The sequence below is a fragment of the Echinops telfairi genome, unplaced genomic scaffold, assembly GCF_000313985.2.
Source record: "Echinops telfairi isolate 266 unplaced genomic scaffold, ASM31398v2 ScPeMD7_31;HRSCAF=116, whole genome shotgun sequence".
Classification (NCBI taxonomy): domain Eukaryota; kingdom Metazoa; phylum Chordata; class Mammalia; order Afrosoricida; family Tenrecidae; genus Echinops; species Echinops telfairi.
This window is the reverse complement of record NW_022103928.1, coordinates 52,512,105-52,534,517: the sequence shown is the minus strand read 5'-3', so window position 1 is coordinate 52,534,517 and position 22,413 is coordinate 52,512,105. Positions and strand designations below refer to the sequence as shown.

At 39.2% G+C, this 22,413-nt stretch overlaps 1 protein-coding gene across 1 annotated transcript in view; it reads right to left on the bottom strand.

Annotated features, from left to right (window-relative positions):
* Nucleotides 1-22,413, bottom strand: part of PARD3 (par-3 family cell polarity regulator) — a 631,094-nt gene that overhangs the window by 322,124 nt on the left and 286,557 nt on the right. The window contains exons 8-12 of the mRNA XM_045290158.1: nucleotides 13,160-13,285; nucleotides 11,329-11,711; nucleotides 7,369-7,508; nucleotides 3,814-3,942; nucleotides 1,458-1,496 (exon numbers count right to left, since the gene is read on the bottom strand). Of these exons, the coding sequence (XP_045146093.1) occupies nucleotides 1,458-1,496; nucleotides 3,814-3,942; nucleotides 7,369-7,508; nucleotides 11,329-11,711; nucleotides 13,160-13,285 (817 nt within the window). The remainder of the gene's footprint in view (nucleotides 1-1,457; nucleotides 1,497-3,813; nucleotides 3,943-7,368; nucleotides 7,509-11,328; nucleotides 11,712-13,159; nucleotides 13,286-22,413) is intronic.

Below are 22,413 nucleotides of genomic sequence, written 5' to 3'. Positions count from 1 at the left end.
AATGTGAAAAGAAAATCAAGTCTGTTCATTGAATTTTCCAATTTTTGTTATTCTTTTCATTTTCCTCTCATGACTAGGTAACATGACAATTTGGAGAAACATGTATCATTATTATACACTATACATATGGAAATTGTAAAATTGTATACATGTAACTAAAGCTTTTATAAAGCCTACTGAAAACAAAGATTTCACTTTCAATCCTGGCATACAGAAATATATTTGGGGATGATGTTGTTTGATACAGAAGTGATTTTGAGTGCTAGAATTGCTGATGGATAATATCGTGCACCAAGAAAAACCTGCTTCTTTGTTGTCAGATGTCGAGTCTATTCACAGTAAGATACTTTCACTGATGCTCACATGGCAATCTTTAAACTCTGCTAGCAGTCCCTACAAGGGACTTCAAGGGATTCCGGGTGGCACGCATGGTGGGTTGTATACTGCGCAGCTAACTCAAGGTCAGCAGTTGGAAACGGCCAGCAGTACCTCAGGACAAAGACCAGGCTTTCCACTTGGGTAAGGAGGTACAGTCTCAGAATCCAAGGGGGCAGTTTCACCTTGCCTTATAGCGTCACTATGCGTCAGAACTGACTCACTGGCAGTGAGCTTGGTTTGGGTTTTGAAGCACTAACTGCAAGAACTCAGGATACGCTGTACAGTCCAAATTAGAATTTGTCTACTGCACAGAACGAAACTATTTCTGCTTTTTAATTTGATCTGGGAGGAGACCTTGTGGGGTAGTGGCTGCTAACCACAAGGTTGGCAGTTCTCAAGCACAAGCCACTGCACAGGAGAAAGATGAAGCTTACCTTCAGTCTCAGAAATGCGCCGAGGCAGTTCTGTTCTGTCCAATAGGGTCATTATGAGTTGGACTCAACTCAATGGCATTGGGTTTGTTTGGGTTTTTTTTTTTTTGGTTTTGATCTGGGAGTTGGAAAGATCTAGGATTTTTTGACTTTTACATAGTTATTAGGATAACTGATAAATTAGGCCTAACTATAGACATATATTAATCTTCCTATTTATGATGTTTTTATTGTACTCTTTTAAACCTCTCTGAATTTTCCTTAGCTGAAACAAGCTTTTTAAAATGTTGTTTTCCTGGAAAGTTGCAGTCACTTGTAAGATGGCTTTTCACCACATCTGAAGCCCTCTCCCCTACTACTTCCAAGGCCTAGTTTTCAAACAATTGGCTCACCTCTTATTACAGGAATGAACGAGAAATGTCTCTACTCTCTCTTTATGCCTCATCATCCAAAAATTATCACAGAGTATTCAGTATTGGGAATTGTACCAGTAATAAACCTTAAAATAAGACTACTTTGGAATTGAATAAACCTAAATATTACCTATTATGCACCAGGAAAGAAAGAGGAGGGCTTGTAACTTCACGTTTAATTAGTAAGAAGTTAGTTCTACATATTTCTACGTCCTGCAAAAGACAAAACTCTTACCGTTTCTTTTGGAATCTGCATCTGGCTTGGCTCTGCATTCTAGAAGAATTGAAGAAAAACATAAATACAGACTGACCAAAGCCATCTTTAACATTTAGGGACATAAAACTTTATTTAAAAGAAATTTTGGTGGTTCTTGAAAATCAACAAATTATAAAAAATGTAGTTGAATTATGCCCTCCAAACGGTCACTGGGGTGCTTATTTTGTTGATATGTGTGTGTGTGTGCGTGTGTTTTAAGATTTTTCTTTTCTAGATGTAAAATGTCAGTGAACAAGTAAAAATTTCTTTAGAGGGAAACAAATCTCACCAAACTGGTTAAGTCTTCTCATGTCACTCTTTCTAGTGCTTGCTTTGTTTTTAATTCTCTCAACAAAATCAAAGCAGTAACGTATGTGATCCTTTCATAGCTAGACCAGACCAATAGCCTAGAACCACAGTCTGAACCACAAGCATTATACTTTTTAAAATTGCCCTGGGAACAAAAGGGATTTTCCTTTTCATATAAAGTAAACTTGCTTTAATGACATGAAGTTTAATTTATGAGAGACGGACAAATTTTTAAAAAGAGTTAGTCTTCAACACAGAATGTAAACACAAACACTCCAAACAAAGGAAAGATTTTGTTGAAAGATCAATTTTTTTCAAACCTCCCACACCCTATAACTTAAGTCTTCAGGTTTCTTACAGATTCTGAAAGGCAGAGGCATTGTGCATGGTAGACTGATGGGCTACTAGCTCACTTTTTAATAAAACACCCACAAGCAATAAATTAAATAAAAACAACAACAACAAAAAGGACAAACTAGGCAGCAGAAGGGGAAAACAGAAGCCGGGAAGATCAAACTTGGACGAGAAGACCCTGAATAACCTTGGGATGGCTGGCTGTTGGCCCCAGCTCTGGAAAGCCTGCTTAAGAGCAGTGCTTCCAGCTTTGGCACTCGAAGAACCAACTATTGCCCGGGCCCAGATCAAGTGAGGAGGAATGAGAGCCATCAAATCACGTCTAAAGCTTATTTTCCTTTTCAGAAAGTGCTCATTTACAATTTAATGGAGGCATCCCCAGATTTAGGATCAGGTGGCATTCTAAGGATATAATTGGATAACAGTAGGAGAAAAATGGGAAACGGAATTTAAATGGAGAAAGAGTTGAATCAAACATTTTCAAACATAACGACGTTTCTGTAGTTTATACAAACTCTTTTTACAACTTGAGTGTCCACTCTTTAAGCCCCACCACAATCTAGAATTTACACAAAAACTTAGTGAGTGGTGTGTGTGTGTGTGTGTGTGTGTGTGTGTGACCAAGAATAGATATGCAATTAAAACGTGGCCGGATTATAGTAAGGAACCGAGATTATCAAGCCTGACACATCCCCACCTGAAGCCAGGGCCCAAGGATATTAGGCTACATGACAAATTTGGGAACAGCACTCTTAAACATTTGCTGCTGTAAGTTTGTAAAGATTAATGATTGTTTAGATTGTTTAGACAAAAACTAAAAGCTAGCTGAAAGAAATGTCAAATATTATAAAGTGACCCAATTAGGATCTGTCTTGACATATTTAAAATACCACATGTATATGAAGTAAATCGATTTGCCAACACAACAGAAGACAAAGGTAACTGTTCTAATTATGTAAGTTTTTCAGGTATGTAAAACCTAGCAGTTATACCAGAAAATGTTCAGAACCATGTAACGTTAATACACACATTTCATTCACATCAATCCAACATAATGCCCGTGTCTAATAGCTAGGCATGCCAAGGCATTTATTAAAAGGGGAATAGCTAGTTTGTAAACAAGTGCCATTTAATTTCATTTATATTGCTCCAAATTATGTTATCTAGCCATGGGACTTATTGCTACTTAGGATCTTTTCCTTCAAAGCTTTTATTTATTTTTTAAGTACCCTTTTAGGTGCAACAGCAAGCAAATACCTTTATTTGACTTGCTACATAAACCATGAAAAATACATGCATCATATCTATCTACTCAAGAATGTGGCAAGCCTTCAGCCACCACGCTTGGAGTAACAGATACGAAGTAGTCAACTTCTCTGAACTCAATCAGTCCATCCGAGAGCTTTTCAGTAACAAACATTTGCTGCCCAAGGTAATAGCCCTCTAATCTGACTTTGAAATAACTCTACGCTCATGACTATAGATGCCTACTTCTACAACTAGGAGTATGAGGAAAAAAAAATGCTTGTGTTTGGCGAAAGCTGAAGGAAATGTATCATACGAACATTCTTCGTTTTAGAAAATGTCTCAATAAACATTGGCTACAGGTAGCTAAGCCAGCTCCTTGGCTCATCGGCCTCAGAAGTCTTTCATCTGCTCTAAATTTACACACCAGTTCCCTCGGGTGGAAGGCGTCTTCCTGGCGAAAGACCAGAAGGCTCACAACCCCTTCCATCTTGGTGTTTCTCAACAGGGAAACAACTTCCTCTTGGGATTTGCCTGCTAAATCGACTCCATTGACCTAAAACAGATTAAAAATCGGTGTAAGTGCAGTTCTGGGCAAACAAAACCGAAGACACCCATTCTCAGACTGGCCAAATCCGCTATGGAACAGAACTTATTCAATGGTAAATCCAACAACCATTTAATCATCGCTGATCTTTTGTGATGCAGTGGTTGCAAGTTGGGCTACAAACGACAAGGTCAGCTGTTCAAAACCACCAGACAATCTGTGGGAGAAAGATGAGACTTTCTACACCTGAAAAGAGTTCTAGCCTGGGAAACCCCCAGAGGCAGTTCTACTCTTTCCTACAGGATCACTCTGAGTCCAAATCGACTTGATGGCAGTGAGTTTGATTTTGGTTTGGAGCTTTTGCGGTAGACAAAGAAAATCAGAATAGCTATCCAAGTATAAGGCATAAGCAGTAAATGCTTTAATATTCATCAGCAGATCAAAGCTACAAGCACCAGGACATTTAAAATGGCAAATGAAACAAAATTCACTTGCTTTATGCTAAGATATTTTGATGGTATTCTATAGAAAAGTTACTCCAATAACAAACTAGGAAAGTGCTGATTTTATAGTGGGTAGTGAAAACACACTGAAAGTGTTTTGGTCTAAATATTTTAATTTTCAATCCAATTTTACTAAAATCTATGAAGAAAAATATAGATTGCCCTCTGATGGGCAACATTAAAGGAAAATCACTACCAAATAATGGCAAAATCTTTAGAAAGGAAACAATATGCCACCTTCATTTTTTTAACGCTATAAAGGAAGTCTATAAGGGAAAAACAGAGAGAAAAACTTATTAATCCAATTCCTAGAGAAGCACATCAATTTGATCTCACAGTAAATCCTTGTAGAAGAACAACATTATAGCAGAAAGCACTACTACACAATTAGGTATGTGATTTAAATGATACTCTTAAAATTTTCTTAAACTTTTTGTTGATTCTCTGTTCCATCACCAAATATCAACCTTTTATACCACAATGTATTACAATTAGAAGTTGCAGGGGGAAAAAAAGAAGTTGCAGGAAAAGTGTAAGTAATAATAGGTTCAAAGAAAGCAAGATTTCTAAGCAATATTACTTTTATACAAAAAGATACATATATTTATTATTAATCATTTTATTGGGAGCTCTTACAGATATTATAACAATCCGTAATTCACTTAGATCAAGAATAATTGTAAAATTGATACCACCATCATTTTCAAAACATTTTCTTCTTGAACACTTTGATATCAGTTCCTATTTATCCCCTCCCTCCCCCACCCTAATCCCCATTATTATTGTTATATTATTAATATTATTATTGTTATATTCTTACATATAATATATAATCCTTATTGTTGTTATATATTATTAGTATAATTTGCCTTATCTTACACCATCCAATGTACTTGTTCACCCACAATTCTATTATTCTTTCCCCTTGCGTGGGGTTATGCCTTCATTATTGCTATCTGCCCCTCCCCTCCCTTCCTGTACCCTCAGGGAATCATTACTCCCATTACTACCATTCTGAAGGGTTGTATGTCTTGGCTTTCCTGCCTGGAAGGATCTTAATTATACAAGTGAACATATGCAGGTCTAACGAGATTAATGAGGTAAAACAAAGGCCATCATAATAAGGGGAGGAAATATTAAAGGTCTAGAGGATAATTGTGTGTTTCATCAGTGCTATACTGCACGCTGGATATATCATTCCTTCCATGTGGCCCTTCTGTGAGAGACTGTCCCATTATCTTATAGGTGAGCTTTGGATCTCCACATTGTCCATGTTGCTTCACGTCAATATGATTGCTTGTTTTTGAACTTCTGATACCTATTCCCATCAACACCACATGATCCCATAGGCTGGTGTGTTTCTTCCATGTAGGCTTTGTTGTTTCCCTGCTAGATGGCCGCATATTTAACTTCTAGATTTTAAGACCCTGAATGCTATATCTTTTAATAGCTGGCCACCATCAGGTTTCTTCACCACGTGTTTATGCACCCATTTTGTCTTCAGTGATCATGTTGGGAAGGTGAGTAACATACAGTGATACATTATTAGAACAAACTGTTCTTGTATTGAGGTAAAATTCAAGTAGAGGTCCAAAGTCCATCTGCTTCCTTGTTGTGTTTATACACACACATACACACAGATAAATGCACCTATCTTTATATAATTATATATTTACATATAGCTACGTGTATATATAATTTCTACTTTCTACTTCCTTCCTCTTGCCAAAAAGTTATATTTTTATTTTAAGCAAAAAAATAGGTTCAAAGAAAACCATAAAATATGTTTGAAGAAAATAAGCTTTTTCTAATCAAAAGGATATTTATTTTAAGTTTTAAAAAAGATACTGTTAATTTTAAGCCAAAGCAAGATATTTCTAAACCAAAAAAAGATAAGCCATTTGAAACTCTCTAAACATATGAATCAAAATATCCAGATGTCTAGGATAAACAGTCCACAAAATATAAACACTATATAGACAATCCTAAAATGACTGCCTTCATGTTGATTCTGAGTCAGAGCGACCCTTTATAGGGTTTCCGAGACTATATGACTGTGGATACTAGAAAATTAGGTTTAAAACGTGTGAAAGTAAGTTTTAGTTTAAGAAAAAGCTGACTGTGATAGAAAAATAAAGTCCGTTTCTGAAGAAACAGAGGTTGCAGCCTCTACCTTTTCAAGCTAGTAACCCTGTGGTTAGCAACTCACTCCGCTAATCATTTGAACAGTCCAGGAATTCCAGTTAGTGACTGGGCAACGCAGTAACTGAATACAGAGTCTGGGGTCTGCAGAAAAAAATGGCTGACAAAGTGTATTATTTTGTAATCTCAGTCTTGTTTTTATTCCTATTTAACTGGATAGACAGTCCACATAAACAGAGGGCATATGTGTTTATAACCAACAAAGACAGCTTCAAAGAACAGATCATGGAAGCTCAGGCTACATAAAAAGAACATTTTAAACACTATTTCTTTTTTTTTCTGGCACCTACTATGTCTCACTTCATTCTCATCTACCATCTCAAATGCCTTTGTCCCTCTCACTAAGAAACAGGGTATATTTATTTCATCAGTCTCTGTTTTTATCACAAAGTAGACAGCAAAACGATTTGACAAAAATGTTTCAATCACTTAGAAATATAACCTGATAAAAAAGTATTCTTACATAATGATAAAATGCTATCCCAGAAACCAAAGCTTCTAAATAACTAACAATTCATGAGCACATGAAATAAAGAAAAAAATATTTCTCATGAAATATCATGCTGAAAAAAAAGCCAAAGGAAAATTCAATTGCATTACTTAGTGATACACATTTCTCCCAAAAATGTATCGCTTATTTCCTTTCACAAAACGATTAAGAAGATTTGATTCCTGAAAATGCAACTCTTCCAGGATTCAGGAACTTTGGGTATGTAGAGAACTCACTCACCTCTAGGAGCCTATCTCCTGCCTTGAGTCTGCCGTCCTGAATGGCAGCACCTCTCGGAAGAATGTTCTTCACGTAAATGGGAGCCGATCCACCGATGGTTACATCTCGGGAAGTGATGCTAAACCCCAAGCCTTCTGTCCCTGAATAAGCAACATTTAAAACAATAGCTTTAAAGACATAAATTATACAGTTCACCATGTTTAAAGGATTAACTAAATAAACAAAATGATTCACTATTTTCTCGGTGGCCCAACTTGAAGACATATAAAACACTCAGTAGTGTGGCTTACATTCCCTCTCATGCCTTAGGACCATCATACAGTTCTCAAAATACACAATCATGATACATTTGATGGTTTATTCATAAAACACTAAAGAGAGGTGCCAATCTTCCCAAGGATGGGTGAAAGTTAATAAATAGGTAGGCATGCTAAAAGTTTTGCAGCTGATCTAAATCCTTGTGTACAAAAACAGACTACATTTCAAAAACCAACTTATAGTAAGATCCATAGTAGTATCTCAAAAATTAAGTGTTTCTGTGCAATCATCATGTTCCTATTTAAAGAGTATGGGTTGGACGCAAAGGAGAAGAAAATATTCAGGGAGATGGAAAAGAAGCCTGCCTGGAGGGGACAATTTTTTGAGATACAGAAAATGGAAATTCCCCAAACAGTAAGTCCTCCGAGCAATCGACCGACCTGGATTGAACCATATGATCTTGGCATACTTCCCGTTTATTTCACCGAGATCACACTCTTTATGTTTCTTAAAAACTAGAATGAAGCAAATTTCTTGGTAAAGAATCCATTTCAGATGGTGGCTATCTCATTTTGCTTAAAGGTACTGAAATTAATGAGGCGTTTACAAATTACTTGGCGGATTCGTATAATTTAAATTCTAGGTTCTTTGGCAGCTCTCTTGACAGGCAGTCTCACAAGCTCCATACAGTGTAGGAAAAGGGCTTATATGCCATCAGAACCGACATGCAATAAGCCAAAATGTGCCAAGATAAAATGTGAAGATAATGCTAATTTCTAATGATTCAGGGAACCTTTATGACCTCTCTAATCATCATTAATTTCAGCTCAGTTACTTATTCAACTGCAAGCTTCCATTTTCGCTAAAAATGATACTTGGGCCAAAGACTCACTCACTTCAGGGGGAAAACAAAGACATCTATTAAGGTGGGGGTGGGGGGTGGGGGACAAAATAATAGAGTTAACGTTGCTAGCTATGGTATTAAGTATACATCTATATGCAAACTGATAACTATGGGCAAGTGATATACATGAAAACATGGGCTAAAGAAGAAGCAAAATCCAGAAAAGGAGAGAAGCATCAGTAATTATACCTGTAACTAAATCTCCTATCAATATTCTCCCGTTCGAACAAAGCATTCATTTACTTGAAGTCTGAAGTCACTCCAGTGTGCCTGGACTGTTAATTTCTTCAGTCTTCTGTGCAGACAACTTGAATGGCACACTGTCTATATGAAATTTTCCTAATTATTCTGCTGGGATTTTTCCATATGTCTCTGTGATTTCATGGGACTCTAATGACTTGCAATAACATTTATTAAGAAAGAATGCTAAATTATTCTCCCTTTGCAATATTAATTTGTATGAACTACAAAGACTGTTATATGAGCCTCAACACCATTAAAATATCAGCAATAACCCCTAAATCTGTTAGATGAAAGTTCAAGCAATGACCTTTAAAAGAAAGATAAATAGATATCAATTTTCATTTAGCAAAGCCAACAAAACATTTTGCACTGACTGAAACAGATTACTGACCTTCTCCTCTGACTTTATTAAAAAGCTAATTTCTACCTAAGAGCGGGGTATTTGAGAACAGCGAAATGGCAATACATATGAAGAAATCATAATTATGGAAGCAAGTATTTGGGGGCTATTGTCGTTTGTCATGTTCTATGATGTAACTGGAGAATGATACCAAATGATCATGCTAATGAAGCCTTCCTCTTTGGGCTCGAAGGGTTCATTTTGGTTTCGGAGAACTGAATTAAACTCTGAACATGTACTGCACTTTGAACTACGATTTAAAATGTAACATTCACACCCTGTTTGTAGTGCTGCTCATTAAAAATGTTAAATGCAATGGTCATAATTAGCAAAATTACTATCTGCTAGCAACAACAAAGGGGTATTCAATTCCCCTGAGATTACTATTATTAAAATATCTGTACTTGGAACTGATCAAAGAATGCCAGCATCCTCCCTCACTCACGTGTACAGTAGACATTATTTTATAAACCACCTGAAAGCACTGGCAGCACGCACAGCTTGTTTGGTTCTTTTGTCATACAACCTCATAGTTCTTAAACTAAAACCAAGATAAAGATATTGGGCTTGACATCATTCCGATTACTCATGGCTTAAAAAAAGGTTTAAATGTAACTCTTGTTTCTATCTTTCTTATTCTGATAAAGCACAGTCATTCTTAGTTAAACAGTATTAAATTTATATCTTGTCAACAGTTATCAAAATAAAATTATGGGTTTCTCTAGTTTTAAAAAACGATTCTTTATTTGACATTAAATTGCAAATAAAATGTCACTTCATTTAGACAGCTTATATTAATGTCATAATTTATTAAATATAATCACTGAAAAACAGGTAATTGTCTAATGGCTATTCCCATAGAAGTATAAAAGGGCAACTATAGTTAGAAAACTAATACCTTTCTAACAATGGGCAAGTAAAACACTTTAACTGATTGATCCCAAGCAAAATTGTATTATTTGTTCCACTCTATATTTCAGGCTGTGGGTAGAATTTTGCTCAAAAGCACATGCCATGTCTTTTGACTAAAGGAAAAGACGCTAAGGGATCTACTATTTCCCTCATTTGGGAACCGGGAGAGCTGACAGAAGCTTTTGTTCTGATCCGCCTCTGTATTTGTAAGGAGTGTCCAAAGGGGAGGCAAGCTGTCCATGCCAGCTCCCCTCAACCAAGTATTGGGAGCTGAAAACCCAGCCACCAGACATGAGGAAATCTGTAGTTGGTGAAGAGTTCAACGAGACCGCAGTCTCTGAGCATACCACCTTACACACCCTACGCCAATGACCTGAACGTCGGGAGAAGGGAATGTTCCAGAAAGAATCTGCTTCCAGCCACCACGTGACTTCACGAAGTCTTTCAACTTCTCTTGAACCGATTTCCAGCTAAGCTGGAGTGGGTTGAGTTCATAATAAGAGGACTGTTCTTGCTAACAACACTATTTTGAAAAACATGTTTTTAAAAAGATCAAAATGCTTCACTGCAAGTGGGTGATGAGAAGCAGAAGTGTTATCTGTGTGTATAAAGAGGGGGTGGGGTGGGGTGGGGTGGGGGGCAAGAGGACCCTGATTTGGAAGTCAGCGAGCCATTAAGCCCAGCAGGTGGCTCTGAGCTGTGCAGCAGGCTGAACAGAAAAGGGTGTTTCCTGAACCACCCCACTCTACGTAGAGTCCCCACGCTAGGAAAGGGAGACCTTCAAAGTGCCTTGGTCTTTCACAGTGAGCTACTGAGAGCCTCAAATAAACAGTTGCAGCTACAATGGAGGTCCTCTAAAGTCCTCCCTGAGGGCTGCGTTTGGACACATGGGCCAATCGCATGTACAGGTTTGATAACAGCACCCCAAAGGGTCCTGTTTCATATCCACTCACCATCAATAGTCCTCCTAATATAAAAGCTACCACCTTCGTGCTCTAAGCCCCACACCCGACAAAGTCATTTCCTGAACGTTTACATCAGACTTTCTAAACTGCTAAATGAATCAGAAAAGTATAGAAGTTGCCATTTTTAAACACGTTCAAAGCACATACCGATGCTTTTTAAGAAAAACTTCTGAATATCCGTTCTTTTACATACTAGGATGAAAGTCAAGGTGTTCAGGGCTAGGTCACTACCTTTCAAATAAACTCCATAAGCGTGAAGTACGATGGGCTCATCCTACCTTTCTTCAGCTGGATATTAAGTCTTTTTCCTATTTTCTTGGTGTTGTAACCACCGCTGACATTTGTATTGAACACGTGGTGGGGTGCTGGAGCCAGGGCTGATGGCGGTTTCCCAGCAGGGTTTGCACTATGAGGTAGTCGGGGGTGAGAGTCTATCTGCTCGGGCGGATGGTTCGGCCGGGGCACTCTGGGTGTGGTGTGCGGTCCTGCACTGTGCACGCTCCGGTTGTCCACATACTGGCTGTCTGGGCTGAAGCGGCTCGAGTAGTAGCTGTTCTTCTCGCTTTGGGACAGGTGTTCATACTGCTCTTTATTTGCTGCAGGAACCACATGGAACCAAATGATGGGTGTACGCATGGCTTGGCGAAACATATGCTGTGCTCTGGGTATTAGAAAGAATGGGAAAATTAGCAAAGGAAAGACGTGCAGGCTAGAAGATATCATGAGCTTAATTGGGGATGCTAATTAAGCCACACCGACTGACAGACTTTGGTGAAAAGGGAAAAGCAAAATACTCATAACCGAGTTATCAATCAGCTTGGCTGGCCTTGCAAAGCTGTTTCTTCAAATGGACGCCTCTCATTCTCGAAAATGCCCATGTCACACCGGCCGGCCACCACAGATAACATGCTGTGCTTTCAGCGACGAGTCATCCAGCGACAGTTTTAAGCATAATGCTCAACAGAGGGATTCCACAGCTCATTGTTCACAAGACCCAAGAACAACTTCTGTACAACTTGACCCAATACAACTTTTGGAAATTACAGAATACTTCCTTACAGGTGGACCGTTGGCGTTTTCAAAGTGCAAAGCAATTGAGCTTGGCCATGCTGCCAACCACTAGGGTTGGCTCAAAACCCACCAGCAGCTCCTACAGAGAAAGATGAGACTATCGGCTCCCATAAACATTTATAGCCTCAAAAAAAAAAATTGAAGCCTCAGAAACCCTATCTAGTCCCTGTGAGTTGGATTCAACTTGATGGAAGGGGGTTAGAACTATGGGTACAAATAATTCCATTCCCTGCATGCCAAAAATCATAAGAGCTGCAGTGTTGCCTCAGAGATTCAACATGTGAATGGCAGTGGGTTTCAGCACTATAGTGTGCGCCAAAATGCACAGGAGAAGCACACTCCCTGAGACTTTGATTTGCCCCTGACTTCTGCCTTTTGGAGGAACCCTGGTGGCCTAACGGGTTATGCAGAGGCAGCAGTTCAAAACCAACAGCCACTCTGCAGAGGCCAGATGAGGCTCTCGACACCCTTCAAGAGTTTCAGTCTCAGAAACTCAAACCCAAAGAGGCAGTTCTACTCTGTTACCTAGATGGTCACTAGGTAAAAAAGAAAAATCAACTTGATGGGGAGAAGTTCTGCCTTCTTCATAAGAACCGCTCCGTTTTTAGAAGTTGAGTAAAATCTTGAACCAGGATAAAGAAAATCTGAAAATTTGAGTGTGCCTGATAGCATGAGTCTAAGGAGCTTTATCTGTTTATTCATATAAAAATCACACTATGTGAACCAAACTTAGAAATGTGAGTTAAAGTATAATAAAAGGTAGCATACCGCCCAATTTTCTAAATGGGGGAAAGCAGCAAAATTAGGTCCGTAATATTTTTAAAAGGGGTCTCTCAGTCACAGGGTATTTTGAAATATGGACTAATGGTAGTAATTACCTTGGAGTTGATTACATTTTTAAAAGCTAGATAATGGCAGTAAAAACCCCACTTCGGTAAAAAGATAGAGATCACAGATACGCTGTTTGAAACATTACTGTTGACTGCACTCTTGCACCGAAAGCACGAGAGAGGAACAGTGTAGCCAGCACACACTTACTGTTCAAATCTTCTATTTCGTAGGTCGCCATCATTAATCCTGACAATGCAATCATTCTCATGAAAAAGGTTTTCTTGTTCCGCCTTGCCACCTTTCTCCAATCGTTTTACTAATAACCCCAAGGTTCTGGAACATTAAGAATGCAGATGATTACACGTGTAATATTTCCATAGTGCAAAGTTCCCGACTGCTTTTAGCACTGGTATGTTCACAATGACGCTCTCCTAAGGAGGTGCACTATATCATAACTAATACGCTTTGCCATAACACCCACTCAAAAATCAGAAGCGTCTCAATGATGTGTAGAAACTGATTTGTTCAATATAAATAAGAAATCATTTCCCTGGCTCATCAATGTCACATATCTGAAACAAACTGTATTCCACTATGCTTAAAAATGCTCTTGGGAGGGCTGGCTGGATGAGGTCGTGGATATCTCCATGTGGAATATGGGATGAGTGTGCAGTCGTGAATGACTTTGGCAGTTCCCTGTTTTAAGCTAGCTGGTACTTTGCCAAGATGGCAACTCTTGCCTGTCCACAGAAAAAAGGTAAAAAGGGAAGGCTGGCCTCCATGTATTGTAAAGTGGTGGGAGAGAGATCTCAGAAATAGAAGAATTTCTATATTCTATAATGGCTCTGTGTTTCAGAGTGCCTAATACACTGAATTGCAAGACTTGAGAGGTCTCTCAGATGGTATGTAACGTGTGACAAATACTTGGTGAAAAATAAAAGCAATGCCAGCCAACCACCACACATTTCTTCCAAATCTGACATCAAATTAGGTTAGAAAGAAAGTGTTTTACTGACACTTGGAGAGTCATGGGCAACAAATCAAATTTGCTTCAGTAAAAATTACAAATGTACCTGGGTATAGAAGACTAACCTCATAACTAATAGAAGATTTTATATAAAGCAGGACAAAGAGTAAAACCTGTTACCATGTGATCAAAGTGCAAGCATTCCCAGGTCACCAATGAGATCCATTCCTTACAGTGTCATGAAGAATTTGCATATGTGCCTCACTTTAGGGCAAAAAAGAAGCCCTGGTGGGGTGCTACCTGAAGTCCATGTTCACAAAGATCATCCATTCCACTAGAGAAAAAGAGGTTGTCTGTTCACTTGAGACATCCACCCTTCCGAAAACCCCAAGGAGCACTTCTCCCCTCTCTTCCAGAGTTGCTATGATTCAGAACTCGAATCCATGGTAATGGAGTTTTTAGGGGGATTAGCGGAAGGAAACGGAGGCCTGGAGGTGCTCTGTGGAAGAAAGATGTGGCAGGCAGTTTTCATAAAGATCTACAACTCTGGAAAACCCTATGGGGAAGTCCTACTCTGGTACAGAACCACCAGGAGTTGGGATCGACTCAAGGCCAAGTGGTTGAGAATTCCAAGAAAAGGCAAGTCTTTTCAAAGTGCTGCAGATCAACCAAGTGAAAGTGATTTTGATAAAGAATGTGTTCCCAGTAGGAGTTGGTTCAGTCATTTCAAAGTGTGGGCAACTTTCCAGAACCTTATAGGGCAGGTATGAGTGGTCAGTAGGACCACATATCACATCCCGGGGCTACCTGTGAAAGGAAATCATCTGTCGCTGCCTAGTGCCCACTGTTAGGATTGACCTGATCATTTGCATGAATTTTTGTACCAGGAGCATATGAAAAATTGTTGTGAACTTATGTGTGGCACATTCAAGCTTGAGCTCCCCCACCCCAATATTCCTAATACTTAGAGAGGGGGGAAAAAAGAGGAAACCATTTACTAGACTTTAAAATAGCACATAAATTAACACTGAAGAAACCATGATTTGCAATAGGCTCCCTATTTTCCAGGAGAATTGCCACTTGTAGTAGCCTGCTTATGCTTTTGAGTAGAACTCTGCTCAACTGGAGAGCTTCTTCTACACACTTACGGTACTTATTTTCTCTGCTTTATGGCCATTTATCGAATTTTCCTCAAATAGCTCCTTATATATACACCTTATGTATATCTTTACTGTTACATTCCAAGCTCAAAGTAGATTAAAGAAGTTGGGCTTCTGAAGGACATGTGACAAGTGTAGAGTCTAAATTTTAGGAACTAAAAAGGACAATCAAATGTAGCAAATGTTTACTCATTGCCCACCAAATGTAAGAAATAAGTGAAAATATTCTCTCAGTTGAAAGGTAAGACTAATTACATTATAGCTACGTGAGCAAATAAAATGTCTTAATATTCAGAAGGTGGACATTCTCCAATATGCCATACCAACACTTTATCAATAAAATATCATTTCTACTATCTCTCTCTACTCTTCTATCTGCCAACAAATACTTTCTTCTACCAGAAGAATTAAGCAAGTTATTAAGACATACTCTGATTGAATTGTCTCTTCTCGTTTTGAGTCATGCCACACCAGCAAATGGAGCATTTCAAAGCTTTGCTCTCCATCCCATGAGGACAAGCACACATGGAGGTAAAGGAGATTGGGGGTAGGAGGGAAGGGAGACAGTGGGTTAAGCACTGTCAATTGAAAAGACAATGGTCTGAATCCACCAGCCACTTTCCAAGAGAAAACTGTATTGTTCATCTGTTTCTGTAAAGATGTATAGCCTTAGGAGCTCTATGGGACAGGTCTATGCTGTTGTGTGGGATCACACTACATGAAAATCAACACAATGACAGGGGCAAGACTTTTGTGCTTTTTAAAAAATGCTTTGAGGAGGTAACTTTCCCATGCTTCTACTTTCAGTGCCTTCTAACCTGGGAGGCTCATCCGGCACGATTCAAATGGAGAGGAAACAGCTACAAGCACCCATTGGTAATCAGAATGTGCATCATATGGAAAATGAATCCAGGAAAACAGGAGGTCATCAAAAATGAAATGGAATGCATAAAGATCCAAATCCCAGGCATTAGTGGGCTGAAATGGACTGGTATCCGATTTTGAATCAGATAGTCATATGGGCTATTATACTAAGAATAACAAATTAAAGAGGAATAGGGTCATATTCAAGCAGTTCCGGTGGGTAGTGTGAGTTAGGCTTTGGCCTGCTCTCAAGATCGGTGGTTCAAACCCATCAAATGCTTTACAGGACAAAGATAAGGCTATCTGTTCCTACAGAGATTTACAATTTCAAAAACTCTCCATAAAGTCTCTATGAGTTGGAAATGACCTGGTGAAACTAGGTTTTGTTTGTTGATTTGTAGGATCATATTTATCACCAAAAAGAATATTTCAAGATCTATTCATGGTAGCACTGATAAGGATAATATCCAAATTACTACAAGAAAGACCACTACAGCCCGAAACCCAGAAATCAATGACTTTTTTACCTACTTCAGTAGTCTAAAATGGATCACAAATGCAATCATGAAGCATCGATAATTACTGGTGATTAGAATGTTAAAGATTGAAATAAAGAAAGCCCAGTTTTTGGAAAATATGGATTTGATGATAGAAATGCCATGGGGAAATCACTTGATAGAATTTTGCAAGCCCAACCTCTTAGTCCCTGCTAATATATCTTTTCAACATCATAATGACTCTGCCTATGAACCTTGCCAAATGAAAACACAGGAATCAAATCAACTACATCTGTTAAAAGAGATGATGGAGAAGTATAATAAAGTCCTCACCAGTCAGAAGAAGGCCAGGGAGCTGACTAAAGAACAGAACACCAACTGCTCCATGCAAGTTCAAGTTGAAACTCAAGAAAATGAAACAAGTACATGAGAGCCAAAGTACAACCTTGCGTATACCCCAGCTGCACTTAGAAAGCATTTCACAAATAGATTAGAACTATAAAACACTAATAACCAAAGATCAGATGGGTTGTGGGATGAAGGAAAGAAAGAAAATCTTACATAAATATAACAAAAGGTTAATAAAAGGTCAGGAAAGAAAGAAAAGGCCAATATGGATGTTAGATGAGACTCTGAAACTTACTCTTGAAAGTGGAGTAGTTAAAGTGAATGGGAAAAAAGGATGACATAAAATAAATTAACAGAAGATGTTAAACGCTGGAGTAAGAAGACAAAGTAAAATATAATAATGAAATATGTAAAGACAGAGTTAGAAAACACAAGGAAAGAACTGAAGAAAAGTTTCAAGCCTTGAGTTTCCATCCTGAAGGAGTCTGTGGAGAAAACATTTAATGATGTAGGAAGAATAAACGTAGAAGGAACACACAGAGTCACCATAGCAGAAAGGGCGGGTCTACTTTGAACCATCTTAAAAAGAAGCAAATGACGAAGAATCAATGGTGTGGGGAGAAGTCAGACACTTGCTGCCAGACTGCTGTCTCATCCCACAGCAGGGCTGGGCCTGCTCCCTGCTGCTGGGGACAATGGCCTACTTCTCTCTGAAGCTTTGGGACCATTAGCTTGGTTCCTCTAGGTGGGGTTTACACCCTACTGATAATGTTCCTATGGAGACCCAGAGACCACCCTCTCATTGCTGTGTAACCTATAGTGCAGCCCCTTCCTGTGACGTATGTCTTTACCTGTAATTAGTGGGCTGGATTGCCCCCAGAAGGTATATAGGTGTGAGCCAGCACTATAGAGCTCTCTCTGACTCTCTGACTCTGACCCTGAGCTCCTTGCTGCTCACTCCCTGCTCAGTCCCCTCTCCCTTGTTCCCCTTCCCTCCTTCCCTTCCCCCTCTCTCCACGTGGACCACCAAGCTGGGCTGAGGTGAGCAATGTTGCTATGTATCATGCCTGACTGTATTATTGTATTATCTCTCATGCTCTCGATGACTTTAATATAATGCTTATGTATCTCAACCGTACAATTGTGCATTACTGAACCCAGAGGTAGTATTACTGGGTGGGGCTGGCACCTCACCCCCCAGCGAGAATTTTATTTAATACTACACAATGGTATTGAAAGAAGACATTCAAGCTACAATGAAGGTATTAGGGGAAAAGAAGACTCCAGGAATTGTCAGAATATTAATTGAGATGTTTCAACAAATGGATGCAACACTGAAAGGTCTCACTCTCTGCAGAGCAATTTGAAAAGCCGCTCCTTGGAAAGCCAACTGGAAGCAATCCATATACATGTCCATTACAGAGAAAGGTAATAGCATGTAACTGGGGAAACAGCAAACAATATCATTAACATTATATGCAAGTAAAATTTTGTTGAAGATGACTTAAAAATTACTGCACCAACACATTGGCACTGCACAGTCAAAATTCAAGCTGGTTTCAGAAGAGGATGTGGAATAAAATGTCATTGCTGATGTCAGATAGAGTTAGAGGAAAGCAGAGAAGACCAGACAGATGATTACCTGTGTTTCACTGAATATGCAGAGGAATTCAACTGTGTGGATCATATCAAATTACAAACAACATGGCAAAGATAGAAATTCCAAACATTGTCATTGTGTTCCTATGGAACTTGGTTTTTGGTGTTGGTTTGTTTTTTGTTAACAGATCAAGGGGATATTTATTGTGTGGTATAAAATCAGAAAAGGTATATGCCAGGGTTGTATCCTTTTACTATATTCATTCAATCTGTATGCTAAAAAAATACATCTGAGCAGCTGGATTATATGAGAAACAACGGCATCTGAACTGGAAAATGAGACTTTAACAAATCATCAAATGCAGCTGACCTAACCATACTTGCTGAAAGTAGAGAGAATTGGAAGCACCGATGGAGATCAAAAGTTAGCCTCGACTATGGGTTTCACCTCAACGTAAACAAAACTCCTCCTAACGGAACCAATAGGCAGCATCGTAATAAATGGAGAAAAGGCGGAATTTGTCAAGGGTTTCATTTTACTTGGGTTTACACCGCATGCCCATACAACCAGCAGTCAGAGAATCGGTGATAAATTATGCGGGAAAAATCTAATGCAACAAGAATACTTTAATGTGCTCAAAAATAAAGATGTCATTTTGAAGAATAAGGTGCACCTGACCCAAGCCCTGCTGTTTTAATTGCCTCATATAAATGCACCGAATAAGGAAAGTCGAAGAGTAAATGCCACTGGATTTTGGAGCTAGTGAAGAATATTGACGATATCCCATGAAGAACAAACATACTAGATGCCTCTTGGGAAAAAGTGACGTGATAAAGCTTCTTCAACAAGAGGATGGTGAGTATTTGTCTTATGTCTTCTCGACATGTTACCAGGATGGACCAGACTCACGAGAAGGGCATCCTGCATGGGAGAGTAGAGGGTCAGGATAATGAAGTGATGGATGGATCCAGGGGCTGCGACCACAGGTTCACAGATGACAAAGCTCACGCTGGTTCTGAAGGACCAGACAATACTTTATTCTGCCGTGCTCACTAAGCGGAGTCACTCTGCACAGCACCCAGCTCGAGGAGACCCAACACCAACAGGATTTTGTAGCAAATTTCATTTGAGAAATCACAGTGCTTCCCAATCCCAGAATTGTTAGAGTATTTCATTTTCACAAGCGGCAACATAAAAGGCCAGCTGGAGGCAACCAGAACAGATTCATGCAGATGTGATAGCACACCTGTTGCTAAGAGCTGCCTAGCTAGAAGGACACTTATAAAGTGTCTGCATTCAGTCCAATGAATTGTTTTTTCACCAGTGAAATTATAATTTTCAATATGGTAACCTTTCTGCAACTAATTATTGTTTCTTATGTACTCTAGTTTGTGTACTATAAATATATATATTTTTAAAAACCCCAGGGCACATTTTGGAGTCATCATATAGATTATTTTCAATGTTGGAGCTGATAGGTAGTTAAGAGATTAACATAGCTGCCAACCTTCAAGCACAGAGATGGGCATCTACCCAGAGGCACCTGGTGATCGACTTTGAAAGCCTTACAGGGCACAGTTCCACTGAGACACACGGGGTCACCTTGAATTGGAATACGCTCATCAGCAACTGGGAGATTTGGTGTAAATCCCTTAGTGTTCATTAGCACTAGCAATTCGTTTCTACTTATAACTTTATCTCTAACAGGCTCATGACCCCTTTCAGATACGAGGTCAAAGTGGTGCCATGGTTAACCCAAAGCTCGGCAAGTCAAACCCACCAGGCTTTCCGCAATAGAACGATGTGACCCTCTGCCTGTGAACCACACCAACTCTGTCCTGCCCTCGCCAGGTTTCTGTGCGGCAGAGTTGACTTGATGACATGCAACATCAAGTCCTTTCAGTGGCTGAGTTTAAAGTAGCCTAAGTGATACCTGTTTCAATGTCACAGTGAATTTTTCACATTGATGTTGTTTTTGTTTTTTTTGTTTTGTTTTGTTTTTTCAGATGAATAGAACAATGGATCTAAATTCACCAATTAAATCACGTTTTTCTTATATAACGCCCCCTTTGTGAAAGTTATTCTAGAATAATACTTCAAAGTCAAAAAACTTATGTTTCATTTCTAGATTGGCTTATCTTTTCAAATTAACGCTTATATCTAGGGTCAAATACACCAGTCATACTAACTTGGAGTAAGAACAATACAAATCATAGCTAAGAAGTATTACTCTAAAATCATAAAAGCATCTATTAAACACCAACAACAAAATAACAATCCCAATATCGTAGTTATTGCTTCTCGACCTATCCTCCATCTAGGTCTATACACTTGTGGAAGTGGTTTTGCATCTATCTAACACTTCCCAGAAGCACCTGTTTCCTTTCTCTTTCCCTTTAGCCTACATCAAGACAGCAGTTGGGCATCCTCATGGCACTTAAACCCTGCTCCCTGAAACAGTTGTTCTACTTTGGGAACAAGAAATCTGAAGGGGCAAGATTAGGGCTGTAGGATGAATAAAGTAGGTTTTCCAGTGGAATTTTGGAACAAAAGCCCTCGGTACTCATGAAGAAGGAGCACAACTTTCTTGCCCCTTTTCTCATCAATGCAGTTGTCAGTTTTCTTAAAATTTCTTTATAATAAGCCCGTGTGATCATCCAATTTCCTTTGAGAAAATCTATCAAGATTATCCCTTGGGAATTCAAAAAAATGGTCATCATAATGTTCTGAGCCCACCTCCCTGCCTTAAGTGTGTCTGGACCAGCAGACCCTCTTGTAAGCCACTGTTGTAATTGGACCTTTATTTTGAAGACACCTTAATGAGACTCAGACTAGGACATCACTGAGAGAACGTCGCTGCAGCCACCCACTGATGATGGAGACACACTTAAGCATCGTTGTGCTTGCAATCAGTATGTGCACGTCTCAACTGGAATCCTAACGGCAGTGTGTGTGTGTGTGTGTGTGTGTGTGTGTGTGTGTGTGTGTGGATTTTTTTTTCAACTTCCTCTCGGACACTATCACATTTAAATGAAACATAATGGAAGTCTATTCCCTGAGCCTTCCGGATCCACCGTTGTTTAATACTCACAAGCGCCTCAGAATCTCTTTTTCTCCACACAGATTCTACAGAGCGGATGGGGACTGCTGGGGAGGGGGGCAGGTAGAAGAGAGGAGGAACTTCCTCTCCGGACACAACAAGACATCAGGGAATCAAGCGAACACACCGAATTGAGCTGAAGTTAGTAGCCTGCTGATTTCTAAGTACTTGACCACATGATCAGAATAGTTTTCTCAAAAAGAATGAATTAATTTAAAAGCAAAGTGGTACGATTGGCAAAATTATCTCATTTACTCCACTAGGTGAAAATGATTACAAAAGAGATGGGAAACAACTATCAAAAACCTTTGCGAGAAAATTGAACCAATAACAGCTAGATGAATGAAAAGCACTCTCGGAAGGGAATTCAAAAGAAAGTAGGAATAATAGACATTTTCCTCTTCCTGAAAAAAAATGTGGGTGTGTATACACTGCTAGATTCCGCTTTCAATTCCAAGTTACCCAAGTATTATAATTAAAAACAAATTCCACCAGCCGCTGGATCACGAAGTGTTCTAAAACAGTAAAGAATCTACTACCCATGCCACTGGGGTCCCGGGAACATTTTTCTCTGAGGAAACATCATTATGCTAACGAGGTCCAGAACATGTTGACCTGAAAAGTGTGCTAAGGGAAGGGTTAAAAGTTGTCCTTCCAGGCTGCAAGTCCCCGGATTCTTCCTCAGGGGCTATCATATTTCCAGGGAAGAAGAAAACATCTCACCTGCCCCAACTAAAAGTAGGGAGGTGATCAACCTCCTCTACCTCCTATAAGAATCGGAAGTAAAATCTCATTGGCTTCTGTGATTTAAAAAAAAGATTTTTTTCTTTATGGACAGGGGGTGTGGTGGGTTGGTGGGAGGGTTGAGAGAAGTTGAATCTTACAAAGTCCAACCTGAATCCTCTTCTACTATTTTCCAGCTTTT